A 20,868-nucleotide genomic window follows, 5' to 3' on the forward strand; every position below is an offset into this window, starting at 1 on the left:
ATTTTGGAACAGTGAGTGCATTCTGACATCACGTGCATAAAACAACTCACGCTGGGGCGACCGTTTCAGACTCACGTGTGAAAAGGTTCAATTTCCAACTTTATTTACATTGTTGCCACCAGCCAGAATGTTAAATCATGGCAGCCTTGCGGCACTGTGTACAGCTTTGTGAAATGTTAAGCTTAACATGAGAAAATGACAACCAAATAGGCCTACCAATAAACATGTATCCATTTGCTAAAGCAAAGCTATACGCTACATGCCCTGGCACCACAGAAAGCCTATCATCGATCCGATAGGCAACCGCATAGATATGTCCCAATTTCAGCACCATGGACAGTGGTTGGTAGTCTAAATTTTGTGAGTGGCTCTCTGGCTGATGCATTTTATGTTTATTGTAGGGAGTGGGGGGCCCACTCCAACCTTGCGGGGGTCCAGAGAAACTGCATAACGCCAGGGTATAGGACAAATACTTCAAAACATTATGATTTATTTTTGGACTGTCTGTTTTGCGAATATTAAATGTGTTAATGTTTCTATGGATTATAGCAGTAAAGGCCAAATTCAATGTTTCATCAAATATATATATATATATTTTTTTATATATACCTACAGGGGTCCTCAAATTCAAGTGGCTAAATTATCAATTTGATGACGACCATCTTAAAACAATTGCATATATTAACTTAGTAGATAATGCAACACTTTATGTTGGTGTTGTCTTTATTTTGGCAGTTACCTATATTTACCTCCAAGAAAACCTATGAGCAACCAACGGTGTATGTTTGTATGGGAATGAATGCCACCTGACAGTACAGTTTCAAAACAGTAAAACTGTTGAGCTAAGAAAGTTAGTTTATTTTTTTTGAGGGGGGGGGGGGGGACAACAGAATAAAAGATACAGTAAGAAATTATCAAAATGCAGAAAAAAATGAATATACAACAGTCAATTCATTAATTAACTTGATATAGTCCCCTTTATAACTGTCCTTTCAGTTCTGGAAAAATGACAAATACAAAAAGCATGAAGACATACAATCAGTGTCAGTTGTCATTTAAATAAAGCAAAATCACAGTAGGCGTTACAGTAAATTAAGGAAGTTAACTATATGTACTACATACTGTATGTATAACAACAAATGTGTGGGTGTGGAGGGGGGTGTATGATGATCCATTTATGTAGAATACATTTCATTCTATTTATTTATGTATTCCATGTGGAAGCAGCATCACTCTTTAATCATCCATGACAAATTTCCCCACCTGGTCAATAAAGTATATCAGATCAGTGCTCTTTAAGCTGCAGGGTTAGTGGTGACCTCCTCCAGCAGAGGCTTATACTGCTCCAGGTCCCGGATGTTCTGCAACATATCAGAGCAAAGTTACACATTACTTGGCAGGACACAACAAACATTACCTTGGTTGTGTGTGTGTATCTACATATCCGTATTCTACTTCCATTTGTATGGCCGTTGTATTCGCTCTGTTCAAGGGTTCTCTGTTCATACCTCTTTTCCCTCCTTTCCATTCTTGTACAAAGCCTTGATACCCAACACCGCAGAGCTTATGGTGACACAAAGCTGAAGGACTGCAAGGACGATGAGCACGATGTCCAAGGCATTCATCAACATCTAATGGTAGAACAAACACATTTGAACATATTGACAGTTGACTGGATTGTTTAGCAAGATAGTGCTGTTGGTGAACACTGGAAAATACAGAAACAGACTGGCATACCAGCTATTAGAATGTGCTTTAAACATGGTACCCACTATCTCTGTTTAAGGACACATGTTCATTGCTAAATTAAGCAGTTTGATCCTTCTAATCAAATGTTCATATATTTTACTTAAAACAGACAAGGGACACCTTCCTCACATGATGGATATCATTAAAAAACTTAATTGAAAAGCACTCACCTGTGCAATCTGCTTGGCATCTTTGCATTTCGCCAAGAGTCTATCCCTCTCCGAATCACTGGGTGGTTTTGTCATAGTAGTCATAGTAGTCATAGTAGTCATCTCGCCAGTTGTAGTTGTCATCATTGCAAATCCACCAGAAATTGTAGTGTGCCAGGTCTATAGCATACAGCACAATTCCAGTAATGGCCAGAGCAGCACCTGACAGGTTCATCAACACATTGATACCCACCTAAAACACAATCAGAGAATATAAAACCAGTTTGACTCAACTGAGTAAACCACAGAGTACTAGTTGTCTCAGATATTCAGTTGATGATTATAATTCAGCTGGATCAGATTGAATGATTGTTCAATGGAGGAAGGGAATGAGGCTAAGGAATGACAGGAAAGAGTTAAAGGTATGTGCATCAGTGAACAACTCACCAAGCAGGGACTGGGGAACTTCTCAGCCAAGATACACATGATGCCAACTGCTATAAACTAAGTAGAAGGCACACATATCAAAATCAAATACGAACAACCTACAATCAACACATTATTTGTCCTTATAAATAACAAAAATGTCATAAGAAAAAAACAGATATTTGACTTTAACCCTGTTATTTTATTTAAAAAAGACTAAGTGTGGGTAGGCAGTTACTTATGTTTCCTGGTTTTGTTTACTGTGGTTATAACTCCAAGTGAAATCACGTGCTTCCATACTAAACATGATGACATGGTAAACGATAACAAAATAAAGTAAGCTTACCACACCACCAAGCCAATAAGGAACCCCATTCCATCGCAGTGAGCTAGAATAATCCGTGCTAACAAGGATTGCTCCCAAGCCAATGTTGAGAACTCCCACCATGATCTGTATAGTCTGTGAAAGAAAATAATAATTTTAGAAATCTCTCTCTCACTTCCGATGACAAATGCAACATAGTGATGATAGACATGTATGTTGTGGTGTGTGTGTGTGTGTGTTAATTTAGTTCACCCACCCCCAGAGCTGTCTGGGAACTTGCTTGGAGCCTCCGCAGTCCCTGGGACACAGAGCATGATGGGCTGTAGCACAAGGTCCCAAGTATTTGACACAGCAGGGGCCAATTGCTTCCTTCTTTAGAGTTCACAGTAAATACAGTCACCCCTCCACCTTTGGTCACAGTCACTGACATGCTGGCCACTCTTGGTTACACAGCTCTAAAACAAAAGGCAGAACAATCACCTTAATGTTAAAATAAGTGTGTATGCCTTATACTGTCATGATGTTAAAAGGTGCACATTCATTCCAATAACATCTGAAAAATTCTGTGTTGTATCTGTAGGATACAACCTTTTTTTAAAGGACCAACTATCCATTCCGTTAGAGAATGTATTGCATTGTACAGCACTCTGAATATGACCTAAATAAGGGCTCTCTTGTTGTCACTGCTACAGTGTGTATTGGGTCATAGTGACTAACAGGTTCCATCCCACGTGGACAACATTAAAGTGAATCTACCCATTATTTTGTTGCTTTGCTTTCCTTCATTGCGGTAATCTCTTGCCTCATTGAAAGATGATAGGAGATAGGGCATGTCATAAAGTGTGGTGATGAGTGGGTGTAGAGACTATGCTACACATGAGCAGGAAGTGCACAACATAAAACCCCCTCTTCTGGAAAATTACTTGAAACAGGGGAAACTCACATAATCCACTTCAAATGTATAGCACCCATCTGGGTGATTTTATTTTACCTTTATTTAACCAGGTAGGGTAGGTGAGAACAAGTTCTCATTTACAACTGCGACCTGGCCAAGAAAAGGAGATATACACATACAACAACACAGAGTTACACATGGAATAAACAAACATACAGTCAATAATACAGTAGAAAAAAAACACCAATGGCAGCCATTTTGAATTAGAAAGCACTCCACCCATTTTGTACCAAATAGGCTACAGGTATTTACAAATAGTGTTTAATTATTTTTAGTTAGCAGCAGAAAGTACACATACCATATAATGTCCCAGTAAACCAGATTAAACAGTACTGTAAAATACAGTACTATCCAGGAGTTACACATCCGTCTGTCAGTGGTGGAGTTCGTTTTGCATGTCCCGGTGCCCCGGGTGTGTAGAGATTTCACTTAAGGACCAATGGAATGGTTTAAAATAAGCAAACTCTGCCCACCAGGCCATGCAAAACAAACTCAACCATTGGGTGTTCCAAAACACTCAAATCCCTCCCCCTGACTCACAAAAGAATGTAAACCACGACAAATGTTTGCATAGATTATAACTGCTGAACTTTGCAGTGTGAATTGTTTAATATCATCTATTTATTTACTATTTTGTAATTACATCATTTCTTTTTGAGAGCATGAAACAACTACACACAGATTTAAATTCACTCAAAACGTATTATTCAAAATATATTTTAGAGAAAAGCAGGTGGGACCATTCTAGCCAATGAGAGGGCCGACACATGTGAACAACATGCTTGAACGTGTTATATGATGAGTCCTCTATCTATCTATGACAACAGGCACAACTCTGATATTAAGTCATTTTTTTCAAAGTTGCCAAAATGCCACGTCCGTATGTATATATATATATATATATATATATATATATATATATATATATATATATGTTTGTATATAGCAAGCATGAGCTAGCTAACTACGTAACTAGCTAACGTTAGCTTGTGAGTATTTTAGCTACCATGGTTAGAAGTGACTGAAATAGGGGCCTCCCGAGTGGCGCAGTGGTCTAAGGCACTGCATCGCAGTGCTTGCTGTGTCACTAGAGGTTCTGGTTCTGTCGAGTCCAGGCTCTGTCGCAGCCGGCCGTGACCGGGAGATCCATGGGGCAGTGCACAATTGTCGCAGCGTCATCCGGGTTAGAGGTGGGTTTGGCCAGCAGGGATTTTCTTCTCCCATCTCACACTAGTGACTCATGTGGCGGGCCAGGCGCAGTGCACACTGACACGGTCGCCAGGTGTATGGTGTTTCCTCTGACACATTGGTGCGGCTGGTTACTAGGTTAAGCGGGCAATGTGTCAAGAAGCAGTGCAGCTTGGCTGGGTTGTGTTTCGGAGGACGCACGGCTCTCGACCTTCGCCTCTCCCGAGTCCGTACGGGGGATGCAGCGATGGGACAAGACTGTAACTACCAATTGGATACCATGAGATTGGGGAGAAAAAGAAAATCGTCACAAAATCGGGGTAAAACCCGAACCCATCATTGAAAGATGAGACTCTCACAACAGTGTCGGTTGTTTGACTCTTTGACATCAACAAGCTTTACATCTGAACTCTCTGTCGCAGACGTCCTCATTTCGAAGAGGTCTTCTCACAAAACCGACACTCTCATGAACACAAAGGTGTCGGTTGTTCTGCTCTATGAGTCACACAAGCTTCAGTGGAGTCATTTGAAGGTAACCCTAAAAGTGCATAGGGGGTCAAATGTGCCACGAATAACATGACCAAACATGAGTCTAGATTATTTTATTTATTTGTTTTCCTATATTTCTCAGATATAGGACCACTGGCGTACCGGACACCCCTCCACAGTTACAGAGAGGGTACAAACTCACGTCCTGACCAACTAACACATACAAAACTAACAGAAAACAGGTCAGGAACGTGACACATACATACACACAGTTGAAGTCGGAAGTTTAGGTACACCTTAGCCAAATACATTTAGACTCAGTTTTTCACAATTCCTGACATTTAATCCTAGTAAAGATTCCCTGTCTTAGGTCAGTTAGGATCACCACTTCATTTTATGTCAGAATAATAGTAGAGAGAGTGATTTATTTCAGCTTTTATTTCTTTCATCACATTCCCAGTGGGTCATAAGTTTACATACACTCAATAAGTATTTGGTAGCATTGCCTTTAAATTGTTTAACTTGGGTCAAACATTTCGGGTAGCCTTCCACAAGCTTCCCACAATAAGTTGGGTGACTTTTGTCCCATTCCTCCTGACAGAGCTGGTTTAACTGAGTCAGGTTTGTAGGCCTCCTTGCTCGCACATGCTTATTCAGTTCTGCCCACAAACGTTCTATAGGATTGAGGTCAGGGCTTTGTGATGGCCACTCCAATACCTTGACTTTGTTGTCCTTAAGCCATTTTGCCACAACTTTGGAAGTATGCTTGGGGTCATTGTCCATTTGGAAGGCCCATTTGCAACCAAGCTTTAACTTCCTGACTGATGTCTTGAGACTGATTCAAAATATACACATAATTTTTCTTCTTCATGATGCCATCTATTTTGTGAAGTGCACCAGTCCCTCCTGCAGCAAAGCACCCCCACAACATGATGCTGCCACCCCCGTGCTTCACGGTTGGGATGGTGTTCTTTCACTTGCAAGCCTCCCCCTTTTTCCTCCAAACATAGCGATGGTCATTATGGCCAAACAGTTCTATTTCTGTTTCATCAGACCAGAGGACATTTCTCAAAAAAGTATGATCTTTGTCCCCATGTGCAGTTGCAAACCATAGTCTGGCTATTTAATGGCAGTTTTGGAGCAGTGGCTGAGGCTGAGCAGCCTTTCAGGTTATGTCGATATAGGATTCGTTTTACTGTGGATATAGATACTTTTGTACCTGTTTCCTCCAGCATCTTCACAAGGTCCTTTGATGTTGTTCTGGGATTTATTTGCACTTTTCGCACCAAAGTACGTTCATCTCTAGGAGACAGAATGCATCTCCTTCCTGAGCGGTGTGACGGCTGCGTGGTCCCATGGTGTTTATACTTGTGTACTATTGTTTGTTCAGATGAACGTGGTACCTTCAGGCGTTTGGAAATTGCTCCCAAGGATGAGCCAGACTTGTGGAGGTCTACAATTGTTTGGATTTCTTTTGATTTCTCCATGATGTCAAGCAACGAGGCACCTCAGTTTGAAGGTAGACCTTGAAATACATCCACAGGTACACCTCCAATTGACTCAAATGATATCAAAAAGCTTATCAGAAGCTTCTAAAACCATGACAGAATTTTCTAGAATTTTCCAAGCTGTTTAAAACCTTTCTAGGACACACGTTCCGCTAGCGGAACCCCCCCAACATTCCGCTGAAAAGGCAGCGCGGGAAATTCAAAAATATTTTTTTGAAATATTTAACTTTCACACATTAACAAGTCCAATACAGCAAATGAAAGATAAACATCTTGTTAATCTACCCATCGTAGATGACCCACTGGAATTGTGATACGGTGATTTATAAGATAAATAATCTGTCTGTAAACAATTGTTGGAAAAATTACTTGTGTCATGCACAAAGTAGATGTCCTAACCAACTTGCCAAAGCTATAGTTTGTTAACAAGACAGTGGTGGAGTGGTTGAAAAACGAGTTTTAATGACTACAACATAAGTGTATATAAAATTCCGACTTCAAATGTACATGCAGTATGCGCCTACAGTAGAAACGACAGCACGATATACAGAAAATAAGGAACTTACTTTGATAGGAACTCACACATGTCCAAAGTTATTATTTGTAAGGAAAACAACAAGTTAGGCAAAGCTAGCACCAGCAAGAAAATGTTCCAATTCCTGCAAGACTGAGCAAATATATGCATACATGATTTGTGCAAACATGAGTGAAGTGCGGTGGGCTCTCCTCGAAGAGAGAAGTTTATCTGGCTCAGTTAAGCCTCAAACATAAATTGTACGCAACACTGAATGTGAATTAATGAGGAGGCTTAACACACCTCTATTTAAACAGTTGGAAAATACAACTTGTTTGAAAATAATTTGAAACTGACAAGTTGAAACACAGCCTATAGATTATTAGTAGGCAGCGCATGTTAACTACCCTGTTGCGTAATAATCACATTTTGGAACAGTGAGTGCATTCTGACATCACGTGCATAAAACAACTCACGCTGGGGCGACCGTTTCAGACTCACGTGTGAAAAGGTTCAATTTCCAACTTTATTTACATTGTTGCCACCAGCCAGAATGTTAAATCATGGCAGCCTTGCGGCACTGTGTACAGCTTTGTGAAATGTTAAGCTTAACATGAGAAAATGACAACCAAATAGGCCTACCAATAAACATGTATCCATTTGCTAAAGCAAAGCTATACGCTACATGCCCTGGCACCACAGAAAGCCTATCATCGATCCGATAGGCAACCGCATAGATATGTCCCAATTTCAGCACCATGGACAGTGGTTGGTAGTCTACATTTTGTGAGTGGCTCTCTGGCTGATGCATTTTATGTTTATTGTAGGGAGTGGGGGGCCCACTCCAACCTTGCGGGGGTCCAGAGAAACTGCATAACGCCAGGGTATAGGACAAATACTTCAAAACATTATGATTTATTTTTGGACTGTCTGTTTTGCGAATATTAAATGTGTTAATGTTTCTATGGATTATAGCAGTAAAGGCCAAATTCAATGTTTCATCAAATATATATATATATATTTTTTTATATATACCTACAGGGGTCCTCAAATTCAAGTGGCTAAATTATCAATTTGATGACGACCATCTTAAAACAATTGCATATATTAACTTAGTAGATAATGCAACACTTTATGTTGGTGTTGTCTTTATTTTGGCAGTTACCTATATTTACCTCCAAGAAAACCTATGAGCAACCAACGGTGTATGTTTGTATGGGAATGAATGCCACCTGACAGTACAGTTTCAAAACAGTAAAACTGTTGAGCTAAGAAAGTTAGTTTATTTTTTTTGAGGGGGGGGGGGGGACAACAGAATAAAAGATACAGTAAGAAATTATCAAAATGCAGAAAAAAATGAATATACAACAGTCAATTCATTAATTAACTTGATATAGTCCCCTTTATAACTGTCCTTTCAGTTCTGGAAAAATGACAAATACAAAAAGCATGAAGACATACAATCAGTGTCAGTTGTCATTTAAATAAAGCAAAATCACAGTAGGCGTTACAGTAAATTAAGGAAGTTAACTATATGTACTACATACTGTATGTATAACAACAAATGTGTGGGTGTGGAGGGGGGTGTATGATGATCCATTTATGTAGAATACATTTCATTCTATTTATTTATGTATTCCATGTGGAAGCAGCATCACTCTTTAATCATCCATGACAAATTTCCCCACCTGGTCAATAAAGTATATCAGATCAGTGCTCTTTAAGCTGCAGGGTTAGTGGTGACCTCCTCCAGCAGAGGCTTATACTGCTCCAGGTCCCGGATGTTCTGCAACATATCAGAACAAAGTTACATATTACTTGGCAGGACACAACAAACATTACCTTGGTTGTGTGTGTATCTACATATCCGTATTCTACTTCCATTTGTATGGCCGTTGTATTCGCTCTGTTCAAGGGTTCTCTGTTCATACCTCTTTTCCCTCCTTTCCATTCTTGTACAAAGCCTTGATACCCAACACCGCAGAGCTTATGGTGACACAAAGCTGAAGGACTGCAAGGACGATGAGCACGATGTCCAAGGCATTCATCAACATCTAATGGTAGAACAAACACATTTGAACATATTGACAGTTGACTGGATTGTTTAGCAAGATAGTGCTGTTGGTGAACACTGGAAAATACAGAAACAGACTGGCATACCAGCTATTAGAATGTGCTTTAAACATGGTACCCACTATCTCTGTTTAAGGACACGTGTTCATTGCTAAATTAAGCAGTTTGATCCTTCTAATCAAATGTTCATATATTTTACTTAAAACAGACATGGGACACCTTCCTCACATGATGGATATCATTAAAAAACTTAATTGAAAAGCACTCACCTGTGCAATCTGCTTGGCATCTTTGCATTTCGCCAAGAGTCTATCCCTCTCCGGATCACTGGGTGGTTTTGTCACCTGGCCGCCATAGTAGTCATCTCGCCAGTTGTAGTTGTCACCATTGCAAATCCACCAGAAATTGTAGTTTGCAAGGTCTACAGCATACAGCACAATTCCAGTAATGGCCAGAGCAGCACCTGACAGGTTCATCAAAACATTGATGCCCACCTAAAACACAATCAGGGAATATAAAACCAGTTTGACTCAACTGAGTAAACCACAGAGGTCTAGATATCTCAGATATTCAGTTGATGATTATAATTCAGCTGGATCAGATTGAATGATTGTTCAATGGAGGAAGGGAATGAGGCTAAGGAATGACAGGAAAGAGTTAAAGGTATGTGCATCAGTGAACAACTCACCAAGCAGGGACTGGGGAACTTCTCAGCCAAGATACACATGATGCCAACTGCTATAAACTAAGTAGAAGGCACACATATCAAAATCAAATACGAACAACCTACAATCAACACATTATTTGTCCTTATAAATAACAAAAATGTCATAAGAATAAAACAGATTTGACTTTAACCCTGTTATTTTATTTAAAAAAGACTAAGTGTGGGTAGGCAGTTACTTATTATTCCTGGTTTTGTTTACTGTGGTTATAACTCCAAGTGAAATCACGTGCTTCCATACTAAACATGATGACATGGTAAACGATAACAAAATAAAGTAAGCTTACCACACCACCAAGCCAATAAGGAACCCCATTCCATCGCAGTGAGCTAGAATAATCCGTGCTAACAAGGATTGCTCCCAAGCCAATGTTGAGAACTCCCACCATGATCTGTATAGTCTGTGAAAGAAAATAATAATTTTAGAAATCTCTCTCTCACTTCCGATGACAAATGCAACATAGTGATGATAGACATGTATGTTGTGGTGTGTGTGTGTGTGTTAATTTAGTTCACCCACCCCCAGAGCTGTCTGGGAACTTGCTTGGAGCCTCCGCAGTCCCTGGGACACAGAGCATGATGGGCTGTAGCACAAGGTCCCAAGTATTTGACACAGCAGGGGCCAATTGCTTCCTTCTTTAGAGTTCACAGTAAATACAGTCACCCCTCCACCTTTGGTCACAGTCACTGACATGCTGGCCACTCTTGGTTACACAGCTCTAAAACAAAAGGCAGAACAATCACCTTAATGTTAAAATAAGTGTGTATGCCTTATACTGTCATGATGTTAAAAGGTGCACATTCATTCCAATAACATCTGAAAAATTCTGTGTTGTATCTGTAGGATACAACCTTTTTTTAAAGGACCAACTATCCATTCCGTTAGAGAATGTATTGCATTGTACAGCACTCTGAATATGACCTAAATAAGGGCTCTCTTGTTGTCACTGCTACAGTGTGTATTGGGTCATAGTGACTAACAGGTTCCATCCCACGTGGACAACATTAAAGTGAATCTACCCATTATTTTGTTGCTTTGCTTTCCTTCATTGCGGTAATCTCTTGCCTCATTGAAAGATGATAGGAGATAGGGCATGTCATAAAGTGTGGTGATGAGTGGGTGTAGAGACTATGCTACACATGAGCAGGAAGTGCACAACATAAAACCCCCTCTTCTGGAAAATTACTTGAAACAGGGGAAACTCACATAATCCACTTCAAATGTATAGCACCCATCTGGGTGATTTTATTTTACCTTTATTTAACCAGGTAGGGTAGGTGAGAACAAGTTCTCATTTACAACTGCGACCTGGCCAAGAAAAGGAGATATACACATACAACAACACAGAGTTACACATGGAATAAACAAACATACAGTCAATAATACAGTAGAAAAAAAACACCAATGGCAGCCATTTTGAATTAGAAAGCACTCCACCCATTTTGTACCAAATAGGCTACAGGTATTTACAAATAGTGTTTAATTATTTTTAGTTAGCAGCAGAAAGTACACATACCATATAATGTCCCAGTAAACCAGATTAAACAGTACTGTAAAATACAGTACTATCCAGGAGTTACACATCCGTCTGTCAGTGGTGGAGTTCGTTTTGCATGTCCCGGTGCCCCGGGTGTGTAGAGATTTCACTTAAGGACCAATGGAATGGTTTAAAATAAGCAAACTCTGCCCACCAGGCCATGCAAAACAAACTCAACCATTGGGTGTTCCAAAACACTCAAATCCCTCCCCCTGACTCACAAAAGAATGTAAACCACGACAAATGTTTGCATAGATTATAACTGCTGAACTTTGCAGTGTGAATTGTTTAATATCATCTATTTATTTACTATTTTGTAATTACATCATTTCTTTTTGAGAGCATGAAACAACTACACACAGATTTAAATTCACTCAAAACGTATTATTCAAAATATATTTTAGAGAAAAGCAGGTGGGACCATTCTAGCCAATGAGAGGGCCGACACATGTGAACAACATGCTTGAACGTGTTATATGATGAGTCCTCTATCTATCTATGACAACAGGCACAACTCTGATATTAAGTCATTTTTTTCAAAGTTGCCAAAATGCCACGTCCGTATGTATATATATATATATATATATATATATATATATATATATATATATATATATATATATATATGTTTGTATATAGCAAGCATGAGCTAGCTAACTACGTAACTAGCTAACGTTAGCTTGTGAGTATTTTAGCTACCATGGTTAGAAGTGACTGAAATAGGGGCCTCCCGAGTGGCGCAGTGGTCTAAGGCACTGCATCGCAGTGCTTGCTGTGTCACTAGAGGTTCTGGTTCTGTCGAGTCCAGGCTCTGTCGCAGCCGGCCGTGACCGGGAGATCCATGGGGCAGTGCACAATTGTCGCAGCGTCATCCGGGTTAGAGGTGGGTTTGGCCAGCAGGGATTTTCTTCTCCCATCTCACACTAGTGACTCATGTGGCGGGCCAGGCGCAGTGCACACTGACACGGTCGCCAGGTGTATGGTGTTTCCTCTGACACATTGGTGCGGCTGGTTACTAGGTTAAGCGGGCAATGTGTCAAGAAGCAGTGCAGCTTGGCTGGGTTGTGTTTCGGAGGACGCACGGCTCTCGACCTTCGCCTCTCCCGAGTCCGTACGGGGGATGCAGCGATGGGACAAGACTGTAACTACCAATTGGATACCATGAGATTGGGGAGAAAAAGAAAATCGTCACAAAATCGGGGTAAAACCCGAACCCATCATTGAAAGATGAGACTCTCACAACAGTGTCGGTTGTTTGACTCTTTGACATCAACAAGCTTTACATCTGAACTCTCTGTCGCAGACGTCCTCATTTCGAAGAGGTCTTCTCACAAAACCGACACTCTCATGAACACAAAGGTGTCGGTTGTTCTGCTCTATGAGTCACACAAGCTTCAGTGGAGTCATTTGAAGGTAACCCTAAAAGTGCATAGGGGGTCAAATGTGCCACGAATAACATGACCAAACATGAGTCTAGATTATTTTATTTATTTGTTTTCCTATATTTCTCAGATATAGGACCACTGGCGTACCGGACACCCCTCCACAGTTACAGAGAGGGTACAAACTCACGTCCTGACCAACTAACACATACAAAACTAACAGAAAACAGGTCAGGAACGTGACACATACATACACACAGTTGAAGTCGGAAGTTTAGGTACACCTTAGCCAAATACATTTAGACTCAGTTTTTCACAATTCCTGACATTTAATCCTAGTAAAGATTCCCTGTCTTAGGTCAGTTAGGATCACCACTTCATTTTATGTCAGAATAATAGTAGAGAGAGTGATTTATTTCAGCTTTTATTTCTTTCATCACATTCCCAGTGGGTCATAAGTTTACATACACTCAATAAGTATTTGGTAGCATTGCCTTTAAATTGTTTAACTTGGGTCAAACATTTCGGGTAGCCTTCCACAAGCTTCCCACAATAAGTTGGGTGACTTTTGTCCCATTCCTCCTGACAGAGCTGGTTTAACTGAGTCAGGTTTGTAGGCCTCCTTGCTCGCACATGCTTATTCAGTTCTGCCCACAAACGTTCTATAGGATTGAGGTCAGGGCTTTGTGATGGCCACTCCAATACCTTGACTTTGTTGTCCTTAAGCCATTTTGCCACAACTTTGGAAGTATGCTTGGGGTCATTGTCCATTTGGAAGGCCCATTTGCAACCAAGCTTTAACTTCCTGACTGATGTCTTGAGACTGATTCAAAATATACACATAATTTTTCTTCTTCATGATGCCATCTATTTTGTGAAGTGCACCAGTCCCTCCTGCAGCAAAGCACCCCCACAACATGATGCTGCCACCCCCGTGCTTCACGGTTGGGATGGTGTTCTTTCACTTGCAAGCCTCCCCCTTTTTCCTCCAAACATAGCGATGGTCATTATGGCCAAACAGTTCTATTTCTGTTTCATCAGACCAGAGGACATTTCTCAAAAAAGTATGATCTTTGTCCCCATGTGCAGTTGCAAACCATAGTCTGGCTATTTAATGGCAGTTTTGGAGCAGTGGCTGAGGCTGAGCAGCCTTTCAGGTTATGTCGATATAGGATTCGTTTTACTGTGGATATAGATACTTTTGTACCTGTTTCCTCCAGCATCTTCACAAGGTCCTTTGATGTTGTTCTGGGATTTATTTGCACTTTTCGCACCAAAGTACGTTCATCTCTAGGAGACAGAATGCATCTCCTTCCTGAGCGGTGTGACGGCTGCGTGGTCCCATGGTGTTTATACTTGTGTACTATTGTTTGTTCAGATGAACGTGGTACCTTCAGGCGTTTGGAAATTGCTCCCAAGGATGAGCCAGACTTGTGGAGGTCTACAATTGTTTGGATTTCTTTTGATTTCTCCATGATGTCAAGCAACGAGGCACCTCAGTTTGAAGGTAGACCTTGAAATACATCCACAGGTACACCTCCAATTGACTCAAATGATATCAAAAAGCTTATCAGAAGCTTCTAAAACCATGACAGAATTTTCTAGAATTTTCCAAGCTGTTTAAAACCTTTCTAGGACACACGTTCCGCTAGCGGAACCCCCCAACATTCCGCTGAAAAGGCAGCGCGGGAAATTCAAAAATATTTTTTTGAAATATTTAACTTTCACACATTAACAAGTCCAATACAGCAAATGAAAGATAAACATCTTGTTAATCTACCCATCGTAGATGACCCACTGGAATTGTGATACGGTGATTTATAAGATAAATAATCTGTCTGTAAACAATTGTTGGAAAAATTACTTGTGTCATGCACAAAGTAGATGTCCTAACCAACTTGCCAAAGCTATAGTTTGTTAACAAGACAGTGGTGGAGTGGTTGAAAAACGAGTTTTAATGACTACAACATAAGTGTATATAAAATTCCGACTTCAAATGTACATGCAGTATGCGCCTACAGTAGAAACGACAGCACGATATACAGAAAATAAGGAACTTACTTTGATAGGAACTCACACATGTCCAAAGTTATTATTTGTAAGGAAAACAACAAGTTAGGCAAAGCTAGCACCAGCAAGAAAATGTTCCAATTCCTGCAAGACTGAGCAAATATATGCATACATGATTTGTGCAAACATGAGTGAAGTGCGGTGGGCTCTCCTCGAAGAGAGAAGTTTATCTGGCTCAGTTAAGCCTCAAACATAAATTGTACGCAACACTGAATGTGAATTAATGAGGAGGCTTAACACACCTCTATTTAAACAGTTGGAAAATACAACTTGTTTGAAAATAATTTGAAACTGACAAGTTGAAACACAGCCTATAGATTATTAGTAGGCAGCGCATGTTAACTACCCTGTTGCGTAATAATCACATTTTGGAACAGTGAGTGCATTCTGACATCACGTGCATAAAACAACTCACGCTGGGGCGACCGTTTCAGACTCACGTGTGAAAAGGTTCAATTTCCAACTTTATTTACATTGTTGCCACCAGCCAGAATGTTAAATCATGGCAGCCTTGCGGCACTGTGTACAGCTTTGTGAAATGTTAAGCTTAACATGAGAAAATGACAACCAAATAGGCCTACCAATAAACATGTATCCATTTGCTAAAGCAAAGCTATACGCTACATGCCCTGGCACCACAGAAAGCCTATCATCGATCCGATAGGCAACCGCATAGATATGTCCCAATTTCAGCACCATGGACAGTGGTTGGTAGTCTAAATTTTGTGAGTGGCTCTCTGGCTGATGCATTTTATGTTTATTGTAGGGAGTGGGGGGCCCACTCCAACCTTGCGGGGGTCCAGAGAAACTGCATAACGCCAGGGTATAGGACAAATACTTCAAAACATTATGATTTATTTTTGGACTGTCTGTTTTGCGAATATTAAATGTGTTAATGTTTCTATGGATTATAGCAGTAAAGGCCAAATTCAATGTTTCATCAAATATATATATATATTTTTTTTTATATATACCTACAGGGGTCCTCAAATTCAAGTGGCTAAATTATCAATTTGATGACGACCATCTTAAAACAATTGCATATATTAACTTAGTAGATAATGCAACACTTTATGTTGGTGTTGTCTTTATTTTGGCAGTTACCTATATTTACCTCCAAGAAAACCTATGAGCAACCAACGGTGTATGTTTGTATGGGAATGAATGCCACCTGACAGTACAGTTTCAAAACAGTAAAACTGTTGAGCTAAGAAAGTTAGTTTATTTTTTTTGAGGGGGGGGGGGGACAACAGAATAAAAGATACAGTAAGAAATTATCAAAATGCAGAAAAAAATGAATATACAACAGTCAATTCATTAATTAACTTGATATAGTCCCCTTTATAACTGTCCTTTCAGTTCTGGAAAAATGACAAATACAAAAAGCATGAAGACATACAATCAGTGTCAGTTGTCATTTAAATAAAGCAAAATCACAGTAGGCGTTACAGTAAATTAAGGAAGTTAACTATATGTACTACATACTGTATGTATAACAACAAATGTGTGGGTGTGGAGGGGGGTGTATGATGATCCATTTATGTAGAATACATTTCATTCTATTTATTTATGTATTCCATGTGGAAGCAGCATCACTCTTTAATCATCCATGACAAATTTCCCCACCTGGTCAATAAAGTATATCAGATCAGTGCTCTTTAAGCTGCAGGGTTAGTGGTGACCTCCTCCAGCAGAGGCTTATACTGCTCCAGGTCCCGGATGTTCTGCAACATATCAGAACAAAGTTACATATTACTTGGCAGGACACAACAAACATTACCTTGGTTGTGTGTGTATCTACATATCCGTATTCTACTTCCATTTGTATGGCCGTTGTATTCGCTCTGTTCAAGGGTTCTCTGTTCATACCTCTTTTCCCTCCTTTCCATTCTTGTACAAAGCCTTGATACCCAACACCGCAGAGCTTATGGTGACACAAAGCTGAAGGACTGCAAGGACGATGAGCACGATGTCCAAGGCATTCATCAACATCTAATGGTAGAACAAACACATTTGAACATATTGACAGTTGACTGGATTGTTTAGCAAGATAGTGCTGTTGGTGAACACTGGAAAATACAGAAACAGACTGGCATACCAGCTATTAGAATGTGCTTTAAACATGGTACCCACTATCTCTGTTTAAGGACACGTGTTCATTGCTAAATTAAGCAGTTTGATCCTTCTAATCAAATGTTCATATATTTTACTTAAAACAGACATGGGACACCTTCCTCACATGATGGATATCATTAAAAAACGTAATTGAAAAGCACTCACCTGTGCAATCTGCTTGGCATCTTTGCATTTCGCCAAGAGTCTATCCCTCTCCGGATCACTGGGTGGTTTTGTCACCTGGCCGCCATAGTAGTCATCTCGCCAGTTGTAGTTGTCACCATTGCAAATCCACCAGAAATTGTAGTTTGCAAGGTCTACAGCATACAGCACAATTCCAGTAATGGCCAGAGCAGCACCTGACAGGTTCATCAAAACATTGATGCCCACCTAAAACACAATCAGGGAATATAAAACCAGTTTGACTCAACTGAGTAAACCACAGAGGTCTAGATATCTCAGATATTCAGTTGATGATTATAATTCAGCTGGATCAGATTGAATGATTGTTCAATGGAGGAAGGGAATGAGGCTAAGGAATGACAGGAAAGAGTTAAAGGTATGTGCATCAGTGAACAACTCACCAAGCAGGGACTGGGGAACTTCTCAGCCAAGATACACATGATGCCAACTGCTATAAACTAAGTAGAAGGCACACATATCAAAATCAAATACGAACAACCTACAATCAACACATTATTTGTCCTTATAAATAACAAAAATGTCATAAGAATAAAACAGATTTGACTTTAACCCTGTTATTTTATTTAAAAAAGACTAAGTGTGGGTAGGCAGTTACTTATTATTCCTGGTTTTGTTTACTGTGGTTATAACTCCAAGTGAAATCACGTGCTTCCATACTAAACATGATGACATGGTAAACGATAACAAAATAAAGTAAGCTTACCACACCACCAAGCCAATAAGGAACCCCATTCCATCGCAGTGAGCTAGAATAATCCGTGCTAACAAGGATTGCTCCCAAGCCAATGTTGAGAACTCCCACCATGATCTGTATAGTCTGTGAAAGAAAATAATAATTTTAGAAATCTCTCTCTCACTTCCGATGACAAATGCAACCCAGTGATGATAGACATGTATGTTGTGGTGTGTGTGTGTGTTAATTTAGTTCACCCACCCCCAGAGCTGTCTGGGAACTTGCTTGGAGCCTCCTCAGTCCCTGGGACACAGAGCATGATGGGCTGTAGCACAAGGTCCCAAGTATTTGACACAGCAGGGGCCAACTGCTTCCTTCTTTAGAGTTCACAGTAAATACAGTCACCCCTCCACCTTTGGTCACAGTCACTGACATGCTGGCCACTCTTGGTTTCACAGCTCTAAAACAAAAGGCAGAACAATCACCTTAATGTTAAAATAAGTGTGTATGCCTTATACTGTCATGATGTTAAAAGGTGCACATTCATTCCAATAACATCTGAAAAAGTCTGTGTTGTATCTGTAGGATACAACTTTTTTTTTAAAGGACCAACTATCCTTTCCGTTAGAGAATGTATTGCATTGTACAGCACTCTGAATATGACCTAAATAAGGGCTCTCTTGTTGTCACTGCTACAGTGTGTATTGGGTCATAGTGACTAACAGGTTCCATCCCATGTGGACAACATTAAAGTGAATCTACCCATTATTTTGTTGCTTTGCTTTCCTTCATTGCGGTAATCTCTTGCCTCATTGAAAGATGATAGGAGATAGGGCATGTCATAAAGTGTGGTGATGAGTGGGTGTAGAGCCTATGCTACACATGAGCAGGAAGTGCACAACATAAAACCCCCTCTTCTGGAAAATTACTTGAAACAGGGGAAACTCACATAATCCACTTCAAATGTATAGCACCCATCTGGGTGATTTTATTTTACCTTTAACCAGGTAGGGTAGTTGAGAACAAGTTCTCATTTACAACTGCGACCTGACCAAGAAAAGGAGATATACACATACAACAACACAGAGTTACACATGGAATAAACAAACATACAGTCAATAATACAGTAGAAAAAAAACACCAATGGCAGCCATTTTGAATTAGAAAGCACTCCACCCATTTTGTACCAAATAGGCTACAGGTATTTACAAATAGTGTTTAATTATTTTTAGTTAGCAGCAGAAAGTACACATACCATATAATGTCCCAGTAAACCAGATTAAACAGTACTGTAAAATACAGTACTATCCAGGAGTTACACATCCGTCTGTCAGTGGTGGAGTTCGTTTTGCATGTCCCGGTGCCCCGGGTGTGTAGAGATTTCACTTAAGGACCAATGGAATGGTTTAAAATAAGCAAACTCTGCCCACCAGGCCATGCAAAACAAACTCAACCATTGGGTGTTCCAAAACACTCAAATCCCTCCCCCTGACTCACAAAAGAATGTAAACCACGACAAATGTTTGCATAGATTATAACTGCTGAACTTTGCAGTGTGAATTGTTTAATATCATCTATTTATTTACTATTGTAATTACATCATTTCTTTTTGAGAGCATGAAACAACTACACACAGATTTAAATTCACTCAAAACGTATTATTCAAAATATATTTTAGAGAAAAGCTCACCCGTTCCTGCAATTGAGATGGACACCTCTACAGGTCCTGTTCAATCACAGTGGCAGACCAGTCTGCTTGTTGCGCAGTTTGGTTTCCTTACAGGGAAGTAGCTGGTAGGGAGGGCTCAGCCAGTCTCAGCTAGTTCCCAACAGGCCCTCCTCCTCACTTTAAAGAGATCCTGAGAGGTTAACCCTTCCCTCACTGAAAAATAAACATATAATGGATTCCTGTCATTTCCTGCCCATACTGAGGAACCCCCCCCCTCCTCCCCTCCTCCTCCCCACAAAGACGTGTAGTGCCAATTCTTCATTATTGTTGTTTAAGAGCACATGCCAATACTAGTTACAATCACTAAATTCTTTACTTGGTCATAGTCTTCTTTCTCGCTCCCTTTCAATATGAGCACAATCAAGTATAGTATGTATTGTTGCTGGACTTAATCTAATGGTGTTAACTAACATTTCAGACAGCAATATAATTATGACTTCCATGGGTGAACACTTCACCAATCATTGATCTTAATGACTGTTTGAATGAGGTCGATACCAGGAAAGTCCATGGCAATCACCCCGAAACATGCACTGCTGTGGTCACTGGAGAACTGTCTCAGATACTGATCGAGCCATGGGTCAATCTTTTCAGCCACCTTCTTGGGAGTTAGAAACATGCCCAACAGTGTGCCAATGCCAGTGGAGTAGCTCAGAACGATATAATCCCCACCACAATCACCTGAAGCTTGTGTCAAGTGTTTCACAATTTTGTTCTCCTTGTCTGCAATATGAGTAACTTCATAGTCACTGGGTAGTCTGTTTCCAAGAGAGGAATGCCCAGCTTAAAGCTGGATTTCTGTACAAATATCATCTTTCCTCTTGCCTCAGCCATAGTTGGCATGTCAGACTTCACCCATACATCTGTATCATCAATAATCATTTTTCCAACCAGCTCCTCAACATTCTCTTTATCAAACAAATCAGGCTTTACTCTAATGAGAACCGCCTCACTTCTGAATTCGGGCAAAAATGCTCTGATCGTGTCAAGGACCTCATAGAACGACTTGTGTTGGTAGACAACCCAGTGCATGACAGAGTTTGTTTTCAAAGGTGAA

General features: G+C 40.2%; 1 protein-coding gene and 1 pseudogene across 5 annotated transcripts; both read right to left on the reverse strand.

Moving 5' to 3' along the window:
- Positions 1-837: 837 nt before the first annotated feature.
- On the reverse strand, positions 838-4,190 carry LOC120048406 (annotated as a pseudogene).
- A 4,376-nt stretch (positions 4,191-8,566) lies between these two features.
- LOC120048403 (transmembrane protein 176A-like) lies at positions 8,567-19,944 on the reverse strand. Of its 5 annotated transcripts, none has more exons than XM_038994356.1 (9): positions 19,773-19,944; positions 11,356-11,409; positions 10,621-10,819; positions 10,388-10,501; positions 10,065-10,121; positions 9,646-9,870; positions 9,235-9,357; positions 8,992-9,089; positions 8,567-8,726 (listed from the first exon to the last, which is right to left on the reverse strand). In XM_038994356.1, exons 3-8 carry the CDS (start codon positions 10,792-10,794, stop codon positions 9,024-9,026), a joined length of 759 nt encoding a protein of 252 aa, XP_038850284.1. In that variant the 5' UTR covers positions 10,795-10,819; positions 11,356-11,409; positions 19,773-19,944; the 3' UTR covers positions 8,567-8,726; positions 8,992-9,023. The 5 variants fall into 5 exon arrangements, with proteins under 5 accessions (XP_038850284.1, XP_038850283.1, XP_038850282.1 ...); XM_038994354.1 differs by lacking the exons at positions 8,567-8,726; positions 8,992-9,089; positions 9,235-9,357; ... (3 more) ...; positions 10,621-10,819; positions 11,356-11,409 and adding exons at positions 16,298-16,451; positions 16,717-16,814; positions 16,960-17,082; ... (3 more) ...; positions 18,344-18,542; positions 19,080-19,129 and having other exon boundaries at positions 19,773-19,942; XM_038994355.1 differs by lacking the exon at positions 19,773-19,944 and adding an exon at positions 11,618-11,859 and having other exon boundaries at positions 8,567-9,089.
- Between the last annotated feature and the right edge of the window lie 924 nt (positions 19,945-20,868).

The sequence above is a fragment of the Salvelinus namaycush genome, chromosome 5 (genome assembly GCF_016432855.1).
Source record: "Salvelinus namaycush isolate Seneca chromosome 5, SaNama_1.0, whole genome shotgun sequence".
NCBI lineage: Eukaryota > Metazoa > Chordata > Actinopteri > Salmoniformes > Salmonidae > Salvelinus > Salvelinus namaycush.

What these genes read in the sequence shown, in the direction of transcription:
- LOC120048403 (XM_038994356.1), bottom strand. Translation starts at nt 10,794, where the DNA reads ATGTCAGTGACTGTGACCAAAGGTGGAGGGGTGACTGTATTTACTGTG. An exon ending in ATGCCAAGCAGATTGCACAG is followed by an intron (nt 9,358 to 9,645) that starts GTGAGTGCTTTT and finishes TTCTACCATTAG; the next exon opens with ATGTTGATGAATGCCTTGGA. An exon ending in ATGGAAAGGAGGGAAAAGAG is followed by an intron (nt 9,090 to 9,234) that starts GTATGAACAGAG and finishes GATATGTTGCAG; the next exon opens with AACATCCGGGACCTGGAGCA.